General features: G+C 49.7%; 1 protein-coding gene across 2 annotated transcripts in view; it reads right to left on the bottom strand.

Moving 5' to 3' along the window:
* ITGAL (integrin subunit alpha L) overlaps positions 1 to 18,430 on the bottom strand; it is a 44,027-nt gene extending 25,597 nt beyond the window's left edge. For both annotated transcript variants that reach the window (XM_066383280.1, XM_066383281.1), the window contains exons 1-12: positions 18,264 to 18,430; positions 16,731 to 16,833; positions 15,669 to 15,763; positions 15,494 to 15,561; positions 13,481 to 13,598; positions 13,226 to 13,356; positions 11,861 to 12,006; positions 7,888 to 8,020; positions 7,570 to 7,720; positions 3,484 to 3,557; positions 3,252 to 3,384; positions 78 to 229 (exon numbers count right to left, since the gene is read on the bottom strand). In XM_066383280.1, coding sequence (XP_066239377.1) covers positions 78 to 229; positions 3,252 to 3,384; positions 3,484 to 3,557; positions 7,570 to 7,720; positions 7,888 to 8,020; positions 11,861 to 12,006; positions 13,226 to 13,356; positions 13,481 to 13,598; positions 15,494 to 15,561; positions 15,669 to 15,763; positions 16,731 to 16,833; positions 18,264 to 18,318 — 1,359 coding nt within the window. In that variant the 5' untranslated portion in view covers positions 18,319 to 18,430. The remainder of the gene's footprint in view (positions 1 to 77; positions 230 to 3,251; positions 3,385 to 3,483; positions 3,558 to 7,569; positions 7,721 to 7,887; positions 8,021 to 11,860; positions 12,007 to 13,225; positions 13,357 to 13,480; positions 13,599 to 15,493; positions 15,562 to 15,668; positions 15,764 to 16,730; positions 16,834 to 18,263) is intronic.
* Positions 18,431 to 20,590: the final 2,160 nt, after the last annotated feature.

Genomic DNA, 20,590 nt, shown 5'->3' with positions numbered 1-20,590 from the left:
ACAGGTGTTCGGAGGGCAGCAGGGAGTACTGCTAGCATCCCACATTCCCTGGCGGCAGCGCCCTGGGCCGTGCTCACCTGACTCCCCTCTATTTCCTGGATCTGGCTCCACTCTCTGTTGCCCCTTGACTCTTGGAACAATAGCACCCTCCCCACGTGCTGGTACCGGGGGGCTCCAGCTGCCAGCAGCAATGGGGGAACTTGGGAGGGCAGCCACGTCACCGTATAACCTAAGGACAGACAGAATGGGACTTGCTGTTAGCCACACGGTGACTGCAGGGAGAAGGTCAAACCCAGGGGCAAAGGGGCCGAGACTCTGGGGAACTGGGTCAGGTGCAAAGACGGCACTGAAACATCCCGGAGACCTTCTCCGAGAAGAGCCGCGTGCTCCAAGCTGTGCAAACTCTACTGCCTGGGCCCAAGGCTGCGGGCTCCCAAACTGGACAACACATGCCCAGGGAAAGCAGTCACAGGGCAACGGGAGTGTCTCTTCCCAGGCTCAGTTCACCTGAGAGTTGTTGCTAAGGGAAACTACATTCTTAAACACGTAATAAAATAAAATAGGATATATTAGTAAGAAGAATGCAAAGTTCAAACAAATATTTAAGACAAAGCAGGAGACTTGAAAATTTTCCTGTTTAAAGATACCGCTTCAACCTGACCAGGCAGTGGCGCATCTGACTGGGACGTGGAGGACCCAGGTTCGAGACCCTGAGGTCGCCAGCTTTGGGCTCATCTGGTTTGAGCAAGGCTCACCAACTTGAGCCCAAGGTCACTGGCTCGAGCAAGGGGTCACTCGGTCTGCTGTAGCCCCCCGGGTCAAGGCACATATGAGAAATCAATCAATGAACAACTAAGGAACCGCAACAAAGAATTGATGTTTCTCATCTCTCTGCCTTTCTGTCTGTCTGTCCCTATCTGTCCCTCTCTCTCTCTCTCTGTGTCTCTGCCACACACACACACACACACACACACACACACACACACACACACAAAGATACCGCGTCAGGCTATCTCCACACATCACAGCTCCCGCGGGGGGGTTCTGGCCCTTTCCGCAGCACTGAGGCCCTGTCTGTGGACAGGCCCGGGTAGCAGCTGGGGGGTAGGGCAGAGCAGCGGCCGCCCAGTAGGAACGCTCTGGCTCAGAAAGCATGAGCTGACCCAGCCGGATCTCTGCTCAGAGCAGCTGAAAGTGAGTGAGAGAAGCAGGGTGTCTGCGACTTGACTCTAGAGAGGAAGAGAGGAAGGGTGAGGAGGCTGGGCCACTCTCCTATCCGCTCGCATACATCGCCCAAGCACCAAGGCCAAGAACTGGCCCTCTGAAACCAGAGAGACAAGGTTTTAATCCCAGTGTGACTACTTCCTAGCTGTGTAATCTTGAGTTAATTGCTTTATTCAGAGCCTCAGTTTTCTCATCTAAAGAAAAAAAATGGGGATAGTACTAACTTTATAGGGTGGTTTTGAGGAGTAAATAAGACTATGGATATATTGATAAAATACTTAGCACTATACTAGTGATAACTAAACTGGGGTCGGAAAGATAATACCATAATAGGCACTCAAGATTATGTTTATTCGTGTGTGTGTGTGTGTGTGTGTGTGTGTGTGTGTGTGTGTGTGTGTGGCGGGGCAGGGGCCTAACTAGAGATTAGACTGGAGTTATTTCTTCTTTAGTGACCAACACTGCCAGCTATCTTGCAGGACGCCGAAGGACAGAAGATGACCTCTAAAGCAGCGCTACTTGGGCGGGGCTACCAGGCCTCCCCCTTCCACCCTCCCCAGTCCTGTGACCCGGGGCAAATTATTTCACCTCTCTTGTTTCTTCAGCTGTAAACTAGAGATAATGAAAGTACCTACTCACAGGGTTGTGAAGATAAAATATGTTAATACATGGCAGGCACTTAGAACAGTGCCTTGCTCATCAAAGAATGTCAAAAGAGTCTGACCAGTGGTGGCGCAGTGGATAAAGTCTTGACCTGGAACGCTGAGGTCGCCAGTTTGAAACCCCGGGCTTGCCTGGTCAAGGCACCTATGGAAGTTGATGCTTCCTGCTCCTTCCCCCTTCTCTCTCTCTCTCTCTCTCACTTCTCTACAATAAATAAAGTCTTAAAAATATATATATATATAAAGAAAATTAATAAAAAAAAGTCCTGCCAAAAAAAGAAAGAAAGAAAAGGAAGAAGAAGAAAAGAAAAAGGAAACACATCACTGGGGGCAGCCTCCCTGAGTAGGTTAGAGGCCAGGTGCATAGCACCAGTTTTTCTAAGGAAAGAATTTAATAAGCCCTCAGTGTTTTGTTTTTTAATTTATTCATTTTAGAGAGGAGGGGGGGAGACAGAGAGAGAGAGAGAGAGAGAGAGAGAGAGAGAAGAGAGAGAAGGGGGAGGAGCAGGAAGCATCAACTCCCATATGTGCTTTGACCAGGCAAGCCAGGGTTTTGAACCGGCAACCTCAGTGTTTCCAGGTTGACACTTTATCCACTGTGCCACCACAGGCTAGGCAAGCCCTCAGTGTTTTGAGAATGTAATGAAGGAGTAGCCCACCCCCAGACAGAGATCAAGGATGAGGCCGCTTGGTTCTGGATCTGTGAGAAGGTCGACCTGGAAGCAGTCCTGTCCCAGGACTCTTGGAGCCAGTCTGCGCTTGGGAAAGGCGGACTCCCTGAATATGAACTAGAAGAGCGATAACCTCTGAGCATAAGGATGAGGTCCCTCTGCGGCCTGAGACGGCCACTGCCTGCAGGGGACAAGCATCTACAGGACCGGGCAGGACAAGGCTGCCGCAGTAGCAGTCTTTAGGTGTCTATACTTGGCCCTGGGGTGGTTTAGGTCAAAGGGAACACTGGCTTGGTTTGTGGACGTCAGATAAAGGAGGCAGTTGGGCGACAGGCTGTGGACTGGCTGGGGCACACGAAGGGCCTGCTCACCGGCCTGTTCACTCCCCCTAGGAATGCGCTGGCCCTGGGAGGGGCAGTCCCTCCAGGATTAGCGAGGCTTCAAAATGTCAAGGCCTTATAAAATACAGATTACAGAAACACGACTAATACACCGGTGAGGGGTTAGTAAGAGAAAAGTTGAGAACATTATAACCATATTTAAACTCTGAGTTTGTTCATGCTGGTTGCTTAATTGCATTTATTTATTTATTTATTTATTTATTTATTTATTTATTTATTTATATTGAAAGTCAGTCTGAGTGACTCTCGGTCCCTAAAACCCAAAGAAGCGGGCATAAAAGAGAAGCACTCACCCAGGTATCCTGCTCTCGCTGCTGGTGTCAGTGGTTCATTCCCAACAAACGTATCATCCTGCAGGTCTGCACTCAGGTCTAGAAAGCCCCCGGCCCAGTCCTTGGCTCCAACTGCCCCCACGATGGCATGGTCCTGGCCGGGGAAGGACGTGCAGGGTCACCAGGTCAGCTGCATTCCCACAGCAGCCCCTCACCCTGTAAATACAGGCCCTTGCTCCGGGCCGCCACTCACCCTGCTGAGGTCAGCACTGAGGCCGCTGGAGGACAGCTCCATGTCAAAGGATGTCAGGTCCTGTTTGCTTGTCCCTACGGGGCAGAGAGAAGAAAACGAGCTGAGACCCAGGGAGCAGTGAGAACAGTGATGTGCATGAAGGGTCGGAGAGGGAAGCACAGCGTTTGCAAGGTAGGAAGAGCAGGGACTTTAGGGTCAGACCTGCTGGGAAGCGGCTGACACTCAGCGGCGCGGTGACACAACACGAGCCCAGACGGGCATCAGGCTCCCGTGATCGGCATGTGGGTAAGATGTGGCACTTGAATTCTGTTCCTGCTCAGAGTTCCCCACTGCCATGGATGGCACCCCACCCACCTCGAGAATCAGGCCGGAAACCCAGAAATAAGCCTGGATTCTTCCCTGCCCCCCGTTCTATCTCTGACCTATCACTAAATCTGTGGGTTCTACCTTCAAAATGCACCGGAATAGTCTGTGCTGCCACCACACGAGCCCACACCACTCTCATCTCCGCCCTGATGGAGGCGGTCACTTACTCGCTGGGTCTCCTCTGACTCCATTCTTCCTCTTCCCGTGCCTTGTCTTCCCACGGAGTAAGTAAGACAGAGTAATCTTTTTAAAAAACACATATCAAACCACATCTTTCCCTTTTTATTTTTTATTTATTGATTAGAGAGAGAGAAAGAAATATTGATTGGTTGTCTCATTTCATATTCATTGGTTGATTCCTATATGTGCCCTGACCGGGGATTGAACCCACAACCTTGTCATATCGGTATGATGCTCTAACATACTGAGCTACCCGGCCAGGGCCATCTTTCCCTTTCTTAATTAACCCTTTGAGTAGTGAGTTTTTTTCATGCTCACTGATTGCCGGGAGTGAGTTTTTTTTCTTTCCAAAAATGAAATTAGTTCCAGTTCTAGTTTTATTCACTTAGAATCATGTTTGTTTGACAACCCATTTATGGAAACAAGAAGGACATACATTTGCCTCTTTTTTTTTTTTTTTTGTATTTTTCTGAAGCTGGAAACGGGGAGAGACAGTCAGACAGACTCCCGCATGCGCCCGACCGGGATCCACCCGGCACGCCCACCAGGGGGCGATGCTCTGCCCACCAGGGGGCGATGCTCTGCCCCTCCGGGGCGTCGCTCTGTCGCGACCAGAGCCACTCTAGCGCCTGGGGCAGAGGCCAAGGAGCCATCCCCAGCGCCCGGGCCATCCCTGCTCCAATGGAGCCCCGGCTGCGGGAGGGGAAGAGAGAGACAGAGAGGAAGGAGGGGGGGTGGAGAAGCAAATGGGCGTCTCTCCTATGTGCCCTGGCCGGGAATCAAACCCGGGTCCCCCGCACGCCAGGCCGACACTCTACCGCTGAGCCAACCGGCCAGGGTCTTTTTTTTTTTTACATTTGCCTTTTTTTAATGTTCCTTCTACATGTACAATCGTACTCTGGACGGTCAGGAGGCACGAGGAAGTCCATGAACGTGCGTCCTACTCACAGAGTGAAAAACCCTCATTACTTCCCATTGCTCTTGAGATTAAAATTCAGAGTCCTTTTAGGGCCGCGAACATCCCTGCCTCGCTCTCCACCCTCTCTTCCCCCTCCCCACGCTCCCATTGCTGAACTTTCTTTCTATCCCCCCAACATGCCCAGCCCTCCCCCACCTCTGGCTTTAACACCCGCCCTCTTCCCTGCCTGGAGCGCTCTGTGCCCGCCTTCCTCACGTGGCTGCTTGATCCTCATCTTTCCTGTCTCAGCTCAGAACTCAGGTCTTGGCGCATTTGAACCTCATCTGAAACAAGGGCCTCTTTCCTGAAACTCCTGACTGAAGTGGCTTCCTCCAGTTAACTCTGTCTTGCCCCTTTATTCACTTTCTTTACGGCACCTGTCACAATCTTTATTGCTCCTGTTTGTTTACTTGTTTGTTCTCTTTATCCAACATGCACACAAACTCTATTTTGCCAGTATCCCTGGGCATCTGTTTCTCAGAGCATGGTACACGGTGTGGCAAGCATGAGTGGAAATGGAAATAATACCAGCAGCCTGCCAAGGACACCTTGAGGAATGACTGAAGCAGATGGTAATTATTAGGAACATTAGTCCTTCCTTGCTTCTTCCTCCTTGTGCCCGGGATAGGATGGTGGTGAGCAGACACAATGCCTGCCCTGATAGACCTCACAGTTTAGTGTGGGGAACAAACATGGAAAAAACAGGTAGAGTACCATGTCACAGGGGCTGTGGACAGGGAACACACACCCGTTATAGACGAACATAGAGAGGTCCCCTAATCCAGATCTGGGGACTAGTGAGAATTTATCAGAGAAAGTGACGTCTAAACTAAGACCCAAAGGATGAGGAAGGACAGGCCTGGGGAGAGAACAAGGACTACAGACAGCAAGAGCTACAATTTAGTGAGTGTCTACAAGGTACCAAGCACTTTGCTAAGCAGTTATTAGGGATTGAATTGTGTTCCCTAAAAAAAAAAAAGATATGTTGAGCCCTGGCTAGTTGGCTCAGCAGTAGAGCATTGGCCCGGCGTGTGGAAGTCCCGAGTTTGATTCCTGGCCAGGGCACACAGGAGAAGCGCCCATCTGCTTCTCCATACTTCCCCCTCTCCTTTCTCTCTAGCCCTCTCTTCCCCTCCCACAGCCAGGGCTCCACTGGAGCAAAGTTGGCCCAGGTGCTGAGGACAGCTACATGGCCTCTGCCTAAGGCACTAGAATGGCTCTGGTTGCAGCAGAGCAACGCTCATGATGGGCAGAGCATCGCCCCCTGATGGGCATGCCGGGTGGATCCTAGTCGGGCAGATGCGGGAGTCTGTCTCTCTGCCTCCTTACTTCTCATTTCAGAAAAACACACACACAAAAATAAAAAGATATGTTGGATTCCTAACCCCTAGTTTTTTCAGAAGATGACCTTATTTGGAAATTCGGTCTTTAAGACATAATCAGGTTAAAATGAGGTCATGAGGGTGGGCCCCAATCCAATATGACTGATGCCCTTCTAGAATGGGAAATTTGGACACAGAGACCAATGTGCACAGAGAGACAATGACGTGAAGACACACAGGGAGAAGACAGCCATACGAATGGAGCGACACAGTACAAGTGAAGGGATGCCAAGGCTGGCTAGCAAACACCAGAAGCTAGAAGAAGCAAGAAAGAATTCTCTTCTAGAAAGACCATGGCCCTGCTGACCCCTTGATTTCCCACATCCAGCCCCTGGAACTGCAGGATGATACATTTCTGTTATTTTCACCACTGGTTTTGGTACTTTGTTATTACAGACCTAGGACACTAACACAGCGGTCAAACCTCACAATCCTGTGAGACTGGTGTTATCCCAATTTAACAGAGAACAATAAGCCTCAGAGAGGGTAAATAACCTGGCTGAAGTCACACAGCCAGTCAGAGTGGATTCTTGAGCAGGTCTGTCTGGTCCTACTATATACACCACATCGCTTCTTGAACTCTCACATTCCCCTTCCTGGACACAGAACTGAGGTATTCCAGCAAGACATGGGGGCCAGGCCGGATGTCACCGAAGTGCTGGACTGAATCCCAAGGCTGTGCCCTAGCGAAGGGCCCCTCCCTGTGGGAACCACGTACTTTCCAGCAGACTAGGCTCCCTGGGGAAATACCCTCCCATAGCCAGCCCTCCATCTGTGATGCCAATCAAAACCTTCTCTTATTTTGGACCAAGGAAGATGGTCTATGGGCTACTTGCAACTGGCCCCAGCCCATTTGCCCATTTAAAGTAATTCGAGGCTCAGGATGAGTGAAAATGAGGGAGCTGAGTGAGGGGGGAGGCATAGGCATGGTAGTCATTCTGCAGGGCTCAGCTGACACCAGAAAGACAGAGGTCTGTTCTTGCACACACACATATACCCCTCCCCCCGGACCAAGCTAAACTTCAAGAGGAAGACAGAATTTCCTCAGTCACCTTCTCCTAAATTCCCACCCAAGGACTTTTTCCAGGAGAGCTCTTAGCACAGCATCAGATACTGAGTAAATGCTCATTGCTGTTACTCCGTCTATAAACTAACGTCCCGGATGACTTTCCTGAACTGTCTCCAGGGAATGCCACTCACCCTCAATGACATAGATCTTCTTCTGCAGCTCAGTGAATAGATCTTTAAGCTTCTCAAACGTGTCTAGAATCTTTACAAACTCTTTTGTGGGTTTTGAGGCAAATTTATGGAGTGACTCTTGACTTGTTTTGGTCTTAAAATACTTTCCAATCTAGAGGAGAGAGAAGAGAGAGCGCTAACGTCCCCAGGATCGCAGACCAGTTTTCCACTCTTCGCTTCAAGCTTGCAGCCCCCGAGGAAAGGGGAGGCGGGCTCAGGAACGGGAGAAGGAGGATGAGATGCAGGAGTAAGCCGGAGGCCTGGGGCCTGGGCCCATACCCCGATGATGTAGCGGATGATGTCTTCGGCTGCATCGATGTTGCCAGCATCGGTGGCTTCCCCATCAGTGATGATGATAAGCACTTTGGTGGCGTCTGGCCGGGCCCCAAGGTTCTGCTGGAATACCTGGGTCCTGTGTCCAGGAAGGGGAATGTGAGAGACTCCCCCCAAATCGTATGAAGCCTCCCCCTCTGCCCCCCTCCGTCATTATATCACTGCCCTGCTGGTTATGAGCCCTTCTCACATGTGCCAGAGAGCTACTCCCAGCCTTCCAAGTTCTCCTCTGACCTTCCTATCCTGCCCTCGTTACCGTTCCTCTCCTTCTAAACCAGTATCTTCAACTGAGTTCTGGGCAGTCAGGAAGTTGTTTCAGAGTCCGGGGTCCTAAGGGGAAGGTTTTGTGAAGCGAGATTCTGGGCTTCCTACCCTCCATTTCAACCAATGGCAACTGTCCTTCAGTCAGGTATGCCGGTGATTCCGGTGGCATTTTGATGGGGAAGAAAAATGGGTTCTACGGCCAAAGGAAACCAGACAGCCACTTGTCCAGAGCAAGCTCGCCTAGCACCTGCTCTGTGGCCCCTACCACCTCCAGGCGGCCTGTGTCTCTGCTATAGCAAGTCTCCTAAGGAAATGAAGTCACACTGCTGTATCAATTTCCCCCCAAACTCATGCGACATGGGTTCTTCAAGGATCTGATTTGCTGCTGTGGCTCTGGCTGCTGACACAGAGTCGGCGCTCCGTGCATGGGAACCAAGAGACGGAAGGGAGGACCGAGTACGGACCGCCAAGGCTCCCCATTCCCGCCCTGTCCACTGGCTCCTTGCGAAGCCAGAGAGGTTGTCCGCAGTTTTGCTGGGACAACAGCTGTGTTTGAACCATCTGATCCTTCTCTCCCCACTCCACAGCCAACCAGAGCCGGACAATCCACAACCCCCGACTATGGCAGGACCTGCCTGAGCAGTGGGAGCTGAGAGTCACGTAAAGAAGCCACAATGGGGGGTGGAGGACAGTTAGAGAGAGGAGGGTTGGAAAGTTACTTGGCAGCCGCTGAAGAGAAAAGCGCGCTGATGGGCAGGGCCAGAAACACCAGCTGGAACTATCTTGGATGCAAAACATTTCTTTAACTTCCACCCACACAGACATGGCTTATCACGGGTCCTGTTCATGGATTTCCACCCTGGTTTAGACCACTGTCACCTCTCATCTGGATTTTTCAGTAGCCTCCTAACTGGCCTCCCTGCTTCCATCCCTGCCCTCTCCACAGTCTAACATCAACCCTGCAGCCAGAGGGGTCCTTTTAAAAAACATCAATCAGATGATCACTCCTCTGCTCAAATCCTCCAATGACTTCTCATCTTACTCAGAAGAAAGTCAAAGCCCTTGCTGTGTCCTCCACGTCGTCCAGAAACCCGCGGTCTCTCTGACCTCCTTTTCCACCACGTTCTCCCCTCATTACGTCTCTCCAGCCACACAGGTGTCCTGGATTTTCGGGGAACATCCCAAGCATCTCACCTCAGGGCCTTTGCTCTGCCCTCTGCCTGGAATGGTCTTCCCCCGGGTTTCCACGTGGCTCGCTTCCCCACCTCCAACAAGTCACCGTTCGAATGTAACCTTCCCTGATCTTCCTAGTGAGTATTGATTTATTTTTTTAATCAAACTTATATCTTCTACTGTATTATCTAATTTACTAACTTCTCCTGTTTATGGAACGTTCTCCCACTACGAGAATGGTAAAGTTCAAGAGGAGGAGATTTTACTTCCTTCCGTTCACGGTATCGTCCCGGCACCTGAACATGGCCAACCGCCGCCTGCAGGCGAAGCCAGCCCACCACAGCTTGTATTTTTATGCTCCATGAGCTAAAAACGATTTTTTATAATTTTTCTGTGGCCTGACCGGGCGGTGGCGCAGTGAATAGAGCGTCAGACTGGGATGTGGAAGACCCCAAGGTCTCCAGCTTGAGCAAGGGCTCATCTGGTTTGAGCAAAAGCTCACCAGCTTGAGCCCAAGGTCGCTGGCTCAAGCAAGGGGTTACTCGGTCTGCTGAAGGCCCGCAGTCAAGGCACGTATGAGAAAGCAATCAATGAACAACTAAGGTGTTGCAATGCACAATGAAAAACTAATGATTGATGCTTCTCATCTCTCTCCGTTCCTGTCTATCTGTCCCTGTCTATCCCTCTCTCTCACTCTCTCTGTCTCTGTCTCTGTAAAAACAAAACAAAACAAAACAAAATAATAATAATTTTTCTGTGAGAGGACTACAAAAACAAAGAATATATGCAACAGATACTGTAGGTAGCCAGGAAAACCTAGAATATTTGCTATCTGGCCCCTTACAGACAACAATTTGCCAACCCCTCACCTGGCACATTGCCAGGCACCCACTCAGATGGTCAGGAAGTATTTGGGAAATACATTTACTTGACTGCTCCTTTCTGCTCCCACAGCTGACACCTTTTGGGGTGTCTTCCTGTCCTGTGGTGATCCCTTTCTCTAGGAACTGCTCCCTTCCCATGGGGGGAGGGACCCCGGAAGCCGTGTTTGTGCCATGTGACTCTACACCGTCGGGTGGAGCAAGACCACGCTGGGTGGACTGAGGGCACCTGACCCAGGCTTAGCCAGTCACCCTCTGGCCTGGAGGCTGGAATTCAGGTTGAGGAACCGAGGCTGCCATTTTGCAGTGGTCGTGTACCCAACAAAGCTGTCTACCGACAGAAAAGGACAAAGTCATTCTTTCCTCGCTTGACACGACAGGTCAAGTGAGCTCTGCAAGCAAAGAACTGGAAACACACGTGCAGAACCTTGAGATACACACATCTGTGTTTAACTTATGCAAATTCCACTATGCATGCTTGACTAGGAGATGAAAATGGGAGAAATAAATGTAACAGTAGAGGTCTTTCTGGCTACTTCACCCAACATGAGTGTATTCCAAGGGGGAGCATGGGACAGGGAATATAATTCTCTTATTCCTCAAATGGTCTCAGTTTCCATGGCCAGACTAATGTATTTTTAAAAGATACACTATGGTCCTTCAACACAAGCCAGCCATATTCACGTAGGCCTCAATTTAAACATAGCAATCTAATCCAGCTCTGGGGGGAGAAAAACTCTGCAATAAATTTAAGAAATCAAGAGATGCTAGTTTCTAGTGTGGGACTTGAATGTGTTGAATATTATGAACAATTCAAGGAATTCTTCAAGAATATTTTTGACTACCTGATCAGGTGGTGGCGCAGTGGATAGAGCGTCGGACTGGGATGCAGAAGGACCCAGGTTCGAGACCCTGAGGTTGCCAGCTTGAGGGTGGGCTCATCTGGCTTGAGCAAAAAGCTCACCAGCTTGGACCCAAGGTCACTGGCTCCAGCAAGGGGTTAGATTACTCGGTCTGCTGAAGGCCCGTGGTCAAGGCACATATGAAAAAGCAATCAATCAATGAACAACTAAGAAGTTGCAACGCGCAACGAAAAACTAATGATTGATGCTTCTCATCTCTCTCTCCGTTCCTGTCTGTCTGTCCCTGTCTATCTCTGCCTATGTAAAATAAATAAATAAATAAAAAATAAAAACGTGCGCTTTCTCTTTTTAAAAAAAAAAATATATATATATATATATATTTGACTACTCAAGACTTTTGTTTGTACACTGACTTCGGAGCTGATCCCCATCTCAGAAGTGACCCTCCCGGGGCTGCCGGGTTCAGAGTCACTTTCCAAGCCCTCGTGAGGCCTGGCAGTGCTCCCTGTCCCAGAGGCTCCTGAGCTGTCTCCGCAGCATCCCTGCAGGAGTTAGTCAATATAAAGTCACTTCCTGGTACTTACAATCCAGAACCTGGACTAAAGTTGCTCCACTCGAATTCTGAACAATAACCTGCCCATTGCTAAACCCACCTGTTGAGTCCTGCACACCAACTTGAAGAAGCTATTGCACACAGAACAACTGATGGTGGGCCCTTTCCTGCAAAAGGGAACTCACGCGACATAGTTTATGGCACGAAAGGTGTTGGTCAACCGGCCCATGTGTGTGACTTTGGCCAGCAGAGCATCAGGGTCCTTCAGTTTAACGTAATCCAAGAAATTAAACTCTGTTTGGGTTTCCGTGGAAAACTGAACAGCAGCAAACTATAAGGAGAAATGAAATGAAATGATAAATATCCCTTCTCACTTGTCTGCTCCGATCTATACTTCTTTTTTTCTCCTTTTTATTGAATTTATTGGGGCGACTGTGCTTAACAAAATTACCCAGGTTTCAGGTGCCCAGTTCTACCACACGTCATCTGTACACTGTATTGTGTGTTCAGCACCCCCCAATTTGTACTTTTTATCTGGGACCTGGGCAACTGAACTTATCCTGCCCCGTTTCAAATCATTCTTTTGAAAATAAACAAACACAAAAATAGAATTAAATAAACCTCTGGCCCTTTATATAGTCCTGCCTGCTGAGTCATGTTCTCTGGGTCTGCCTACCTCACAGGAAGAATGGTGCCCGGGAGCCATACTTCTGCTGAGTGACCCTGCTAAATAGGATATAGTTGGCTGGGCCAGAGATAGACACTTGACTGAGGCTAGGCCAGTAAGAATTTTTTCTCTGAGAATTTGAAATTTGTAGTGGGAGGGGTTGGTTGGAAGAAAGGTTAAAAAAAAAAAAAGTTGGTCCTGGCCAGTTGGCTCAGCTGAAGAACGTTTGCCTGGTGTGTGGAAGTCCCGGATTCAATTCCCAGTCAGAGCACAAAGGAGAAGCGACCATCTGCTTCTCCACCCCTCCCCCTCCCTCTCTCTTCCTCTTCCTCAGCCATGGCTCGAATGGTTTGAGCAAAGTTGGCTCCAGGTGCTGAGAATGGCTCCATGGCCTTGGCTTCAGGCACTGAAATAGCTCAGTTGCTGAGCAACAGAGCTGTGGCCCAGCCAGGCAGAGCATCGCCTGGTAGGGGCTTGCCGGGTGGATCCTGGTCAGGGCTCATGCAGGAGTCTGTCTCTCTGCCCTCTCTGCCTCCCCACCTTTCACTCAGTTAAAAAAAAAAAAGCCTGAAACTTTAACATGTGAACTTAAGAGCTTTCCAGAGGCCCACATGACCCAAAGAAGCTAAGGGAGCCATTCTACAGACAGACAGAAAGAGAGAGGATGAGAAGAGGGAAGCAAAAGCCAAAAAGAAACAGAAATGAGAACTAGAGAAAATTCTAGAAGCTTTCTATTTTTGGTTCTTTTCCTTTCCAGAAGTCCAATTATAGCCATGCCCTTAGGCTCTGGAGACACCTCCTACCAAATTTTCCTTTTATGCCTTAAACTAGCTTAGGTAGGCATCTAATACCTGTAACCAGGAATCCTAACTAACACGTTTACCTGGTAGGAAGAGTTGCTGAGTTTCTTCATCACATCCTTCATGAAGCCCAGAATTTTCTGAAATTCATCTAGATGCAAGCTCCCTGAGCCGTCAAACAGAAACACCAGGTCTACGTTGCCCTTCACACATTCTGCAGAAGCCAGACACAAAGGGACCTGGTCAGGTGTCTCTGACGGCAGACCTGCCAGTGCTGGTTCCCACGGACGGGCAGCCGCGGGCAGGTGTTTCTATCCGCTGGATCCCCCGTTCCTTACTCTGATAACCAGGCTTCCCCTGCAGCACGGGGCCCTTCAGATTCTCGCCGAAGAGGTAACACAGGCCGCTTAGGTAGACATTCTGGTCACATGTCTGGGACTGGCCGGGGTCACAGGCCTGAAGGAAGCACAGGTGAAAGGGCTACGTCTTCTCCTTGCTGTGTCTTTCGGGTGTCACCAGCCACGAACAAAAACCTTCCGAGTTACCCCTCCTCGCCTCACTCCCTACATCCAAATGGTTACCAAGCCAAAGAAACAGCCTCCAGGTCTCTGCCAATGGCCCCAGGCCTGCCCTCCCCGCCCTTTCCCAGTGGATGCTCACTGCCTAGAGGACGCAGTCTAAAATCCTTCCTTCGGCATTAATATTGTTTACAGTTGGGCACTAGCCTACCTCTCCGGGCCCATCCCTGTCCATTCCCAATGCGACATTCTCCACTTAAGCCATATCGAATTACTCGCTGTTCCCAGAATATGCAAGGGCGCGCCTTTCGTTTATGACTATCTTTCCTGCCAAGCTGCAATTTCTTGCAAGTCAGAGCTCATTCATGGTCATCTTTGTATCTCACTCCCTGTCCCCCGTCATGACCTAGCCAACTGTTGGGCACATCACAGTAGCTATGTAAACAAGCTCCAGTTACATAGTGGATCAGTGTTTCACTGTCTTCTATTTCTCCTGTTGGATGCTGCCGAGATGAATTGTAAAGAGCAATGCACTTGGAATCAAATGAGAATTTGATTCAAATCCTGGCTCTACCTCTTTAACCACATGACCTTGCCCGAGGCGCTCCCTCACGTGTGAAACGTGTAATCTACCCTGGCCAGATAGCTCGGTTGTTTAGAGCATTCAGTTGTCTCAAAGGCGCAGAGGTGGCTGGTTCGATCCCTGATCAGAGCACATACAGATGCTATTCCTGTCTCTCACTCTCCCTCTCTCTCTTCCTCTCTCTCTCAGATCAACAAAATAAATATTTTAAAAACTGTGTATACTAACCCTTAACTTGCCTGACTGTCTTGAGGGTTAAAGAGATAAAGCAGTGTTTTTTTCAAACTTTCGGTGTTTGTGTACCACTTCACAATTCTGTCACATGGTACATCATTCATATTGTTATCTATGTAATAGTTTTATTTACTTTTCTAGCCTGACCAGGCGGTAGTGCAGTGGATAGAGCTTCGGCCTGGGATGCTGAGGACCCAAGTTTGAAACCATGAGATCCCTGGTTTGAGTGCTGGCTTGTTCTGCTTGAGCGTGGGGTCGCTGGCATGAAAGCGGGGTCATAGACATGACCCCATTGTCACTTGAGCCCAAAGTCGCTGGCTTGAGCAAGGGGTCACTGGCTCTGCTGGAGCCCTCGCCAAGGCACATATGAGAAAGCAATCAATGAACAACTAAGGTGCTGCAACTACGAGTTGATGCTTCTCATCTCTCTCCCTTCCTGTCTGTCTGTCCCTCTTTCTCTCTCTCTCTTGCTAAAAAAAAAAAAAGAAAAAAATTTACTTTTGTAAAAAAACTTTAACCTCATCTTAAATGATGCAATGTAAGAAATCATGAATTTGATGCACTTGTATATTTTTTTTCTACTAAGCTAGTAAATAAATATATAACTATTAAAACACTAACTTTGTATACCACCAAAAATCACGTTGTATATCTTTTTTTTTTTTTAAAGATAGAGGAAAAGTGAGAGGGAGAGAGAGAAACACCAATTTGTTGTTCTATTTATTTATGCACTCATTGGTTGTTTATGTGCCCTACCTGGGAATTGAACCCACAACCTTGCCGTATTGGGTGAAGGCTCTAACCAACTGAGCTACCCAGCCAGGGTTCTAAATTAAGTAAGGTCTTGCAAATAGCTGGCTCATAATTTGTTCTCAATAGACAGTGATTGACTCTGAATCTCTCTGATGCCTTTAATCTTCTAAAAGATCATGAATCCATTTTTTTCTTCCTTCTTTTCAATCTGTTTCCTAGCATGGAGCTTCACAGGCTCTGATGTCACACTACAAAATTCTTACCAAAAGGCTTCCGCTTGTAAGGTCTGTTGCCAAGGTCATTCCCAAGTACTTAGAGATGTTGTTGGAACCTGTAGGCATCATAAGACCGAGAGGAATTTAGGCGACCCCGGAGCGGTGGGGCCAGCCTGGATTTCCCTGCGACCCGCTCCTCCCAGCGCCCCTGGCCGTTACTCACCACTCAGGCCCACCGGCAGGCAACTGCCAGTGTCCAGCTGGCACTGGTAGAGGTTTCCTGTGCTGGTCCCCTCACCTGGAGCTCCCACGACAACCCTGGTGAGAAATCTCACCTGTGAGACAGAGTTACCCAGGTCTTTACCTACCCACTCCTACCTACTAAGGGGCTTCCGACCCCCACCAGATATCTCACAGCAACGCAGCCTTCAGGCGCCCACCGAATTCTTCCCTGTTGAATTCCAGACAAATCACCTAATATGCCAGAATTCTAGAAAGTTAACGATCTTTTCCATCTCTAGTCTAGGAAAACAGGGCCCAGAGAGTAGACCAGAATGTTATGTTGTAAATTCATTCAATCAGTTATCAATTCCAAGTAATTTATGACCTGACTGGTGGTGGCGCCATGGATAGAGCATCAACCTGGCATGCTGAAGTCCCAGGTTCCAAACCCAGAGGTGCCCAGCTTGAGCGTGGGCTCACTAGCTTGAGGGTGGGGTTCCCGGCCTGAGCGTGGGATCATCCACATGATCCCATGGTCACTGGCTTAAAGCCCAATGTCACTGGCTAACCCCCCTCCCATCAAGGCAAATATGAGAAGCAAGCAATGAAAAACTGAAGTGTTGCAGTTACAATTTGATGCTTCTCATCTCTCTTCCTTCCTCTCTCTCTCTCTTTCTCTCTCTCTCTCTATATATACACATATATAATGTAATAAAATAATATAAAAAAATAAATTTTTAAAAAGTAATTTACAGCATAGCTACTATGTGCTAGGCTGGCGGCAGGGTCAGGGGGACCTCACTGCTGGTCAGGGAGACTTAGGAATCCAGGAAGTGTCCCAAGTGTCTTAGGGGCTGTGAGTTTCCCTTTCTATTTCAGTTATGTGGAGTTTTAAGGGTGGACGGTCCTCATCCTACTATCTGATGGCCTTGCTCCTGTTTCTGAGAAATCCCACCACGGACTCCTTGCGACCTGCGGGATTCTCTGGCCAGCCCCATGGCTGGCAGGGAGGCGCCTGGTCTGCGGCTCCGCAGGGCAGGGAGGACCTGGGCCGACAGCTCACCGGTTTCCAACCTGCAGCACACGGTACCCAAAATGCCTCCCGGCGTGTGGGAAGGACAAGTTCTGCACATGCCGCACTTCCAGGTTGTAGCCGGAGGTCAGGGCTGAGGGAAACAAGGGACATGTCAGTCACTTCTGGCCAGGGACCACCCCCGAACCCTGAATTCTGATTGGCTGCTGCCCACTAATCCAAGGGGACAGGAGACCCCTAAGGACCCTGCTCCACCCTGACCCGCTGGCCCACACCCAGGACAGAGCGGGGACCAGCCTCCCAGGACTTCCCCTCCAGGGCCTTGGCTCAGGGACATCTAGACGCAGGGACTCCACTACGCACAGCTCCCACAGGCCCCCGCCTGGGAAGCACACCACTTCCCTTTGGCCTCTCAGCAAAGCAGGGAGGGTGAGAAGGTGGAGGCCCTGTGAGATGAGCAGAGTGAAGGGCCTCTGGGGAGATGGGGATGTCCCAGGAAGGGTGCGTCTTCCCACCCGCTCATTTCTCCCTTGGACCTGGGGCCCAGGCACCCACACAACTCAGGTAATCAGCCTCAGGCTTCTCCCCACAGGCTCAGCATTCTTAGCTGCCTTGATCCCTGTGAAGCTGCTTTCTCCCTCCTGCACTCCCCGCCCCACCAGGGACCAGTCCCTTCCTTGACCCTCAGGACTCAGACCCCCCAGCTCAGGCAGCCTGGGCAGCGCCCGCCTGCCCCGCACTGTCCTTTCCAGCCCTGCTCCCCTTCCAGGCCTCAGGCTTCTCCTGGGATGTCAGAGATGAGGCCCAGCATTTGTTCAGATGTAGAGATCGGGGCCCAGCCTGACCAGGCGGTGGAAAAATGGATAAAGCATCAGACTGGGATGCGGGGGACCCAGGTTCGAGACCCCAAGGTCGCCAACTTGAGCGCGGGCTCATCTGGTTTGAGCAAAAGCTCAACCAGCTTGGACCCAAGGTCGCTGGCTCGGGCAAGGGGTTACTCGGTCTGCTGTAGCCCCACGGTCAAGGCACATATGAGAAAGCAATCAATGAACAACTAAGGTGTCGCAACGAAAAACTGATGATTGATGTTTCTCATCTCTTTCCGTTCCTGTCTGTCTGTCCCTATCTATCCCTCTCTCTGACTCTCTCTCTCTGTCCCTGTAAAAAAACAAAACAAAACAACAAACCACTATAGAGATCGGGGCCCAGAAAGAGGGAAGGACTTGCCTAAGACGGCTCAGAGAGGTGGTACCATAGGTGGCACCAGACCCCAGCCTGGCTCTGGGCGCCCATTACCATCTGCCTTCTTGGGGCCCACTCCCACGTCTCTCGCTGTTATCTCCGCCTCCCTTCTCTGTCTGGGCCTCCATACCTTGCCTATGCTTTGGACTCCGACTTGTTTTCTTTCTCTGCTCTCTCTCCCTCGAAGATTTCTGGGCCCCCACATTACCTATGGCCCATTCCACCCTGAGGGCAGCTTGTCCTTTGCTCTCATTCCCTAAAGCCTTGCCGTTTCCTGCTCACAGACACGTGTCCCTTTCTCCCCTCTCCTCCCTCGCTTACCGAGGAGAAAAGGCCCGGACAGCAGCAGCCTCAGTATGCTGATGCAGGAGTTCATCTCCACCGCCGCTGCTGGGACTCGACCCGGCTCCGGCTCAGAGGACCCTTGGGATTTGCTGGCGGCCCAGACAGGGTGAAAGAGGGAAATGATGCGTCCTGGGACCTCTTGCAGTGGGACGTTCTCAGAGGCACCAGGCTGGTGACAGTGGGTGGGGGTGAAGGAGTGGTGGTGGGGCTTCCTCAACCGCAAGGGTTCAGAGAGGAAGTGGAAGCAGGTTAGAGACATTTCCTGTGCCTGCTTGCATTTGCACATCATCCGAGGGCAGACAGCACAGTAACCAAGGCTACTGCATCGCAGTCTCTCCCCAGCACATGAGCTTAGGACGCTTTAAAGCTCAGCAGAGGAGTGGTCAGCTCAACTGTGGTCAACCATAACGGGACAGGTAGCTTTCTCAACAGTGAAAGTTGCCAACAATACTCTGTGAAAGAAAAAGAGCGAGTTACAGAAAAACATAGTTAGAAGTTAATTTTGATTCTAAAAAATGAAAAATAATTCCCACAGTGGCTCTGGCTGGTTAGTTCGGTCAGTTAGAGCATCATCCTGAAACACAACGGTTGCAAGTTCAATCCCCGGGGTCAGGGCACAGGCGGGAAGAAACCAGTGAATACACAACCAAGTGGAACAACAAGTGCATGCTTCTCTCTCTCTCCCACCCTTCCTACCTTCCTCTCTCTGTCTCTCTAAAATCAATCAATAATAAAAAATAAAAAGACCCACGGAATGAGAGAAAATATTTGCAAATTATGTGGGACTTGTGTCCAGAATATATAAAGAACCCTTGTAACTAAACAATAAAAAGACAACTCTGTTTAAGTGGACAAAAAATTTGAATAGACATTTATCTAAAAATGATATACAAATGGCCACCAAGCACATGGAAAGATGTTCAACATCGTTAGTCATTAGAATGGAAATCAAAACCAAAACAAGATACCACTACACAGTCATGAGGATGGCTAGAATAAAAGAAAAGAAAGAAAATAACAAATGTGGGTGAGAATGTAGAGAACTTGGAACCCTTGTACTTGGTCGGGGGATAGGATGTAAAATGATCCAGCTACTATGGAAAACAGTGTCTCAAAAAAAAAAAAAAAGAAATGGTCAACACAGAGTGACCATATGACCTAGCAATTTATAGATATATACCCCCCAAAATTAAAAACATATGTTTATGGCCCTGGCCGGTTGGCTCAGCGGTAGAGCATCGGCCTGGCGTGCGGGGGACCCGGGTTCGATTCCCAGCCAGGGCACATGGGAGAAGCGCCCATTTGCTTCTCCCCCCCAACCCCCTCCTTCCTCTCTGTTTCTCTCTTCCCCTCCCACAGCCGAGGCTCCATTGGAGCAAGGATGGCCCGGGCGCTGGGGATGGCTCCTTGGCCTCTGCCCCAGGCGCTAGAGTGGCTCTGGTCACGGCAGAGCAATGCCTCGGAGGGGCAGAGCATCGCCCCCTGGTGGGCAGAGCATCACCCCTGGTGGGCGTGCCGGGTGGATCCCGGTCGGGAGCATGCGGGAGTCTGTCTGGCTGTCTCTCCCCGTTTCCAGCTTCAGAAAAAAAACAAAACAAAAAAAAAACGAACAAACAAAAAAACACACATATGTTTATGCAGAAACTTATATGTGAATTCTCATAACATATTAGAAAAACTGGAAACAATGCAATGTCCATCAACTGATGAATATAGGTAAATGAAATGTAGGTTGTATCCATACAATGGAGTATTATTTGGCCATAAAAAGGAATGAAGGGCCCTGGCCGGTTGGCTCAGTGGTAGAGTGTCAGCCTGGCATGTAGATGTCCAGGGTTTGATTCCCAGTCAGGGCACACAGGAGAAGTAACCATCTGCTTCTCCACCCCTCCCCTTACCCCTTCTCTTTCTCCCTCTCTCTTCCCCTCCCACAGTCATGGCTCATTGGTTCTAGCACATAAGCTTGGGCGCTGAGGATGGTTCCATGGAGCCTCTGCCTCAGGTGCTAAAAATAGCTTAGTTACGAGCATGGGTCCAGATGGGCAGAGCATCAGCCCCACATGGGGGTTGCCGGGTGGATCCTTGTTGGGGCACAGGTGGGGGTCTGTCTCTCTATCTCCCCTCCTCTCACTTGGAAAAGAAAAATAAAAGAGCAATGAAATACTGGTACATGCTACAACATGAATGGACTTAAAAATATATATATATATATCAATATATAGACCTTGTAAACATTATACTAAGTTAAAGAAATCAGGCACAAAAGGTCACATGTTATATGCTGCAGTGAGAGTAAACTACTT

Source organism: Saccopteryx leptura, chromosome 4 (genome assembly GCF_036850995.1).
Source record: "Saccopteryx leptura isolate mSacLep1 chromosome 4, mSacLep1_pri_phased_curated, whole genome shotgun sequence".
Classification (NCBI taxonomy): domain Eukaryota; kingdom Metazoa; phylum Chordata; class Mammalia; order Chiroptera; family Emballonuridae; genus Saccopteryx; species Saccopteryx leptura.
The sequence above is the reverse complement of the archived record's forward strand: the minus strand, read 5'-3'. Positions and strand labels throughout refer to the sequence as shown.